This window comes from Aphis gossypii, chromosome X (assembly GCF_020184175.1).
Source record: "Aphis gossypii isolate Hap1 chromosome X, ASM2018417v2, whole genome shotgun sequence".
NCBI lineage: Eukaryota > Metazoa > Arthropoda > Insecta > Hemiptera > Aphididae > Aphis > Aphis gossypii.
In genome coordinates, this window is record NC_065533.1 from 18,571,436 (window position 1) to 18,578,122 (window position 6,687).

At 23.1% G+C, this 6,687-nt stretch overlaps 1 protein-coding gene across 1 annotated transcript; it reads left to right on the top strand.

Moving 5' to 3' along the window:
* Positions 1-479: 479 nt before the first annotated feature.
* Positions 480-6,194, top strand: LOC126552287 (probable ATP-dependent RNA helicase DHX35). The gene is made up of 11 exons (XM_050206979.1): positions 480-699; positions 1,316-1,533; positions 1,813-1,992; positions 2,063-2,203; positions 2,279-2,441; positions 2,510-2,669; positions 3,016-3,164; positions 4,076-4,217; positions 4,294-4,889; positions 4,962-5,115; positions 5,869-6,194. Exons 1-11 carry the CDS (start codon positions 672-674, stop codon positions 5,984-5,986), a joined length of 2,049 nt encoding a protein of 682 aa, XP_050062936.1. The 5' UTR covers positions 480-671; the 3' UTR covers positions 5,987-6,194.
* Positions 6,195-6,687: the final 493 nt, after the last annotated feature.

Consider the following 6,687-nt stretch of genomic DNA (forward strand, 5'->3'; position numbering starts at 1 on the left):
TTTAATCCCGATCTTAATGACCAGCCCTAACATGAATAATATATAAACCTTTTATAGGAATAGAAAAATATTTAATAAACTTTGAATTATTGGTAGGTCGTAGGTATCTATTAACAACTTATATAATAGGTACTGCGAATACGTTAATGCAATATTAAACAGTACTTATTAGTTAAACGCCTATCTAATTTTAATTCAAGTTCACAAAACTAAAAATGAATTAAGTGCAATAGCACAGAAGATAGAATATTTTGAAGACCAAATATAATTGGAACATTATGTATAATAATTTAATTAATATGTAATACTATGAACTATTCCACTATGGTATTATTATAGGTTGTACATTTCGTATTTGCTAGGCCACAATGAAGGACTAAATGACTGAGGAAATAGTTAACTAACGCCTAAATTATTGTAAACACGCTTCAGCAGCAGCATGATAACGAATTTGTGATAACTAAATCGGAATATTTTGAAAATAATAACTATAGTAGTAAGTAGTAACTACTAACTAGTATATTGTTTCGATTGATCAGATGTGTTTTATTAATTGTATTATTCGAATAACTATTTGATTGCTTAAAATAAAATAATTGTGAGCTGAAATCATACAACAATTTATTCAAACATCGGTCCCATGTTGTTAACAGCCTAGGTTAATAAACAAAATGAGTAGTTTTCGATTTAAAAATTGTGGTAAGTTTTTATTTATTATTTAGGTACAAAAATTCTAACATGTTCTTTGAATAAAAAATGTTATGGAATTTTATTCAAGTTTCAATAAAATTTAGTATGTAATTATTTTTTAATTTTAAATTCCTATTTAAAACATCAACAAATATTATAATGTTTTAAGATATTACATGAGGAATAATCACAAAATAAATTGCATTGGGCCATAACTCAAAAAAGAGTTCAATAATAAATATTATTTTATGTTGAAATTTTGCATTTTTTCTTTTTGAATAAAAAAACTTATGCTCATCGTTCCTCTCTGTTTGAATTTAAAAATGTCTTGTTCAAAAACTTCAGTACAGTTTGTGACCTAACTTAAAACCAGTTTCTAGTGGCAACTATTACCTTATCGTCTGAAATGTATTGCTAAAGTTGTGACATTAGTTATGACTATGATTGATGTTGATGTCGTTAATGACAATGATTAAAGTAGATTTTGTTAATAGTACTTTGAAAGAAAAGTTTAAAAAGTAGATCAAAATATCTTGATTAATAAAATTGTAGGAATAAAAAATACAGTTTATTTTTTATTGTTCCTGAAATTAATGAATTCTGCTTATTTTTTTTTATATTTTAGATGAAAAACCAGGATATGGAGAAGAAGATTCCAATTTTGAATCTGCTATATCCTCTTCATTTGTTTATAATCCATATATGTCATTGGATTTACAAAGCCAAAGAAATAAATTACCTATAACCAAGTATCGTAATGAAGTCTTATATCTTTGTGAAAAGTTTCAGACATTGATATTAGTCGGATCTACTGGTAGTGGAAAAAGTACTCAAGTGTCTCAAGTATGCTTAGTTTTATTTACTAAATAATATCAATTATATATTTTTTTAAATAATTATGAATTTGCACAAAATATTGACTTACAATATTTATCTACATATCTCCTTCAGTTTGTTACTAGGAACTCTTAGTTACTAATTTCTTTCCGCAAAAAATTCTTTGTATGAATTAATTGTATAGCGTATAGCTACGTTTTATAGACTATATTTTTTATATATTTATTGTTAATAGCTAAGTAAAAAAGTTTTCACTATAGTTTAACAATTTAAAATTATTCACAGATGCTTTTAGATAGTGGTTTATGCCAAAATGACAAATCTATTGTAATTACTGAGCCCCGAAAAATAAGTGCTATAACCTTAGCTACTCGAGTAGCTCAAGAACAAAAAACAAACCTAGGTCAACGAGTAGGTTATTCAGTTAGATTTGATAACTGTTGTGATTCAAGTACAAAAATTAAAGTAAGTAATTCATATTTTATATTATTTTTATTTGGTTTATATGTTTTAATACAAATTATTTTATAAACAGTACATAACTGAAGGTATTCTTTTGAATGAAATGATGAGCAATCCTTTATTAGTAAATTATTCCGTAATAATATTAGATGAAATACACGAAAGAAGTTTGATGACTGATATTTTAATGGGACTAATTAAAAAAGTTTTAAAAGTTAGTATTTAATTCTTTTTTTAAATTTTTTTTTATTTATTATTTTGTAATGTTTTCTTTTAATTTTAATTTCAGAAACGACCAACTTTAAGACTTATAATTTTATCTGCTACTTTGGATTCCTCACAACTTAAATCATATTTTAATTTAAACCAAAGCAATGACCCTAGTAATGATACTGCAACTGTTTTGGGTATCGAAGGAAGATCATATCCTACAAAAATCTATTACTTAAAAGGTGATATTTTTAAATATACAACACTAAATTTGGTATTTAATATATAATAATACATTTTTTTTGTTTAGATCCAACACCAAATTATGTAGATGAATCAATAAATACAGTATTAAAAATTCAACAGAGTGGTGCATCTGGTGATATTCTGGTGTTTTTAACAGGCAAAGAAGAAATAATGCAAGCAGTTAATACATTGGACGATTACAACATTAAGAATGCTAATGAAAAGTACTAATTTATTTTTAACTTTTTTTTTACTTTATTTACCCTATAAATTTATAAATATTTTAATCTTAATATTAAAAATTTTGAAATTTACTTCTAAAATTAAAAATGTTACACATTTTTACTAAATTAATAATATATAGTTATAATAATTGTTGGTTTGATTTTTAATAAAAATCATTGTTAGATTACATTAAAAGGTTATAGACATTATTTAAATATGAGTATATTATGATTTCAATAAGAAATATAAATGATTTAAATTAAAATACCACTACAAAACACGTGAATATAAGTTAAACTAAATTATATTATTATTTTATGATGCTTAATATTTCATTTTTTACAGAATTAAACTTCTTCCTATACCTATGCATGGTACATTAACTAATGATGAACAACTCAAAGCTTTTCGTCCAGCACCTAGAGGATATAGAAAAGTAGTTTTTTCAACTAATGTGGCAGAGACATCAGTTACAATTTCTGGAATTGTTCATGGTAATTTCAACTTGTTAAATAAATCAAAAAAATAATGCAATAAAATAACTGTATAATATTATATTATAAATTTTACTTAACAAATCAGTTCTAAAAATTCTTCTTGGAAGATAATTCAATTTGTATAGTATAAATTAAGTAGTAAAAAATTATCGATGTTTACGTTTAATCTATAGTTACAATTTTTTTTATATATAACTTTAAAGAATATTTAAATTAATATTATTGTTGTAATAAAACATATTACAGATGATATTATTTAAAAAAAAAAAAATTTAATCATAACATAGTAAATATTTTTGTTCAAAAATTTCAGTAAACCTATTATAATTTACTGTGAATAATTAACATTTATCAAAAATATTATTATTAAGAAAGGGTTAATACAATATTTGTTTTCTTTCTCGGGCCTATGTGATTAATACAATTGAGAGTTTGATATGTAATTTTTATATTATATTGAATATTGATATATTCACATTAATGTTGAACTCTCTTAGTTAAGCACTTGAGCTATATTATCAAATTTGATAATGTATTATTAAAAATTATATTTTATTCAGATTCATTATTATTTACCTGGAATTGTGTAATTTTATTTTGAATTGAAAAATAATAATAATATTATATTATATTGAATGTTTTATGTGATATTCTAAAAATATTATTTGAAAAATCTAGAGATTCTTATTTTATAGTTTATTATCAAATTAATTTACATAAATAATACATGTTACTTAGTAAAATTTATACTAAGTTGTATATCATTATCTTTTAATATTTAACAATAAAATATTTTCGTTATAATTATTGATATATTTTTATTCATTACATTAGTAGGGATAAATAAAATTAAAATGTATATAATTATTATTATTATCACTAATTTTACCAATGTCTTTTACTTATAGTTATTGATTGTGGATTTGTTAAACTCAAGTGGTTTAATTCTAAGTTTGGCGCTGATTCATTAATTGCTGTTCCTATATCCAAAGCATCGGCAGTTCAAAGAGCTGGCCGTGCAGGAAGAGAACGACCTGGTAAAGTTTATAGGTACATGGTCATTTTTAATATTTGAACACTAAATGCTATGTCATATTAATTTTCATACAATTTAATTCATTTTTAGATTATACACAAAAGAAGCCTATCAAAATTTAATAAATGCTACTCCTCCAGAAATGATGAGATCTGATTTAACTGATGTAACTTTGCAGCTCAAAGCTATTTATATTAATAATGTTTTAAGATTTCCTTTCCTTAGTCCACCTCCAGCTAAAAATCTCCTATATGCTCTGGAGATGTTAAAATCTTTAGAAGCAATTGATGAACTTGGAAATCTGACAAATTCATTTGGAACTATTATGGCTGAATTACCATTACCAGCAAAACATTCAAGAATATTATTGAAGTCTGGCGAAATGGGATGTTCTTCAGAAATTGTATCCATATTAGCTATGCTTCAACTTCAAGATGCATTTATACGCCCAAAGCATGGAGCTACAATACAAAAAGCTAAAATACAACATAGGAATTTTGAAGTTGCTGAAGGAGATCTACTCACTTTATTAAATGTTTATAATGGATTTGAAAAAAATCAATATAGTCCACAATGGTGTCATCGATTTTTTATAAATTATAATGAGTTATGCAAAGCACGTAAAATACGTTCACATTTAATAGATTTAATGAGGTCATCAAAAATTCCACTTAAATCTTGTAAAGGTGAATATATATTTTTAAACCAAAATTGTTTATAAAAATAATTAAATAAATACTATTTTTTCTGTAATATAGGCAATACAAGAACTATTGTAAAGAGCATTGCATCTGGACTTTTTAAAAATGCTGCTTATTTGCATTATACAGGAGTATATAGATCGGTTGGTCTTGACGAAGATCTTTATTTTCATCCCAAGTCTGTTTTGAATTATGTGAATCAACCACAATGGTAAACTATAAATCATATTTTAATTTTGAAAAAATAATTTAATCTATATTATTAAGAAGTACATATCACAAAACATAGGTTAATATTTGTAGTAAAAATTAAAAAATGTTAGTCTGGTTGTGTAGGTACAACTTTTCTTTTTTTCTTTGATTTAAGATGAAGAATTTAAAAATTCTTTGTAATATCATTATTCTATGTCCTATAATTTCATTATTTGCCTTATTAAATAATTGTTTAGTAAAAAAAAATAATATTTAATGTTTATTCTTACACTGTTTTGTAAAAATCATTCTATTAATACAACTTAAATAAGTTTCATTTATTGCAATCACTGAGAAATATTATATACTCTTGAATACAATTATTTAGTTTTATTTAAAAATCAAGTTTATCATGAATATGTACTCATAAAATTCTCTAAATAAAAACATTGCAATTTTTAATACGGATTTCCATACATATAGTGTCAATTAATATTTAACTAGCGTACATGAATTATTATTTTAATTTTAATCTTCTAATGAGTGATTTTTAACAAGCAGACATTGTAACTTACAATTGTATATTATATTAAAGTAAATTAGTAAAAAAAAATTGTAAAACCTAAAATGTATATTACATTTCTATTTTCAACCACATTTAAGTTTTAAAATTGCATATTCTTTTGTTAAAACCTTATTGTATTATATTCATATCTTGTATAAAGTTTTCCTTCAGTTATGTTAATTAAATAATTATGAATTTTTTTTCTAGGGTCCTGTATGATGAACTTCTGGAAACTACAAAAACATACATAAAAAATTTGGTTGAAATAACACCGTCATTATTATTAGAGGTAGCTCCTCATTATTTTTCTACACCAACATTATAAAAAAAAATTATTTCATAATGCTGACATTTTCACTTGTTGATAGATTATTTTGTGTTCTTTAAATTAAATAACTTTACTATTTTCTTTTATTATATCATTTTTGTGAATGTATTGGTTATAAATAATACATTTTTTATTTGTATAGATTTACAATTAAGTTAATTTAATTTAATTATTTTACATTAAATTTGACATAAGTTTGTCACTATTTTTAATGTTATTTCTATTTGAGTTTTGATTAAACATTAGACTCATTAGAGTACAAGTATCAATGACTACAAGAATTTTAGCAGATATACTCATTGCATACATTTACCTTTTCCTTTACATTAAATACCAAAATTTTAACAGTATAATATTTATCAAATGGCTCAATAAAGTAGTATAAGCACATAATACACAAGAGTATAATAATAATATAACATAAAATTAAGATAAAACTTTTAATTAACTGTTGGTATCTTGATATTTAGTTTTAAGATTGATGGATTATCTGGTCTATAAAATTCAAATAATGTAATCCAACCTTATAGGTATATCTGTAATTATATTTACTTACATCATAATAATGAACTTCGATATACACTCCACACTGAAATGATAACAGTAGGTTTAATATAAAATGTATTAAAATTTAAAAATATCAAAAAGCTATCTAAAAATTATCATTTTTAAATTTAAAAAAATTAAATAATAACAGA

Excerpts from the sequence above, each read along its gene's own strand:
- LOC126552287 (XM_050206979.1), top strand. The coding sequence starts at position 672 with ATGAGTAGTTTTCGATTTAAAAATTGTG. Across the intron at positions 3,165-4,075 it reads AATTTCTGGAATTGTTCATG|TTATTGATTGTGGATTTGTT; the intron begins GTAATTTCAACT and ends TTTTACTTATAG. Across the intron at positions 5,116-5,868 it reads TATGTGAATCAACCACAATG|GGTCCTGTATGATGAACTTC; the intron begins GTAAACTATAAA and ends TTTTTTTTCTAG.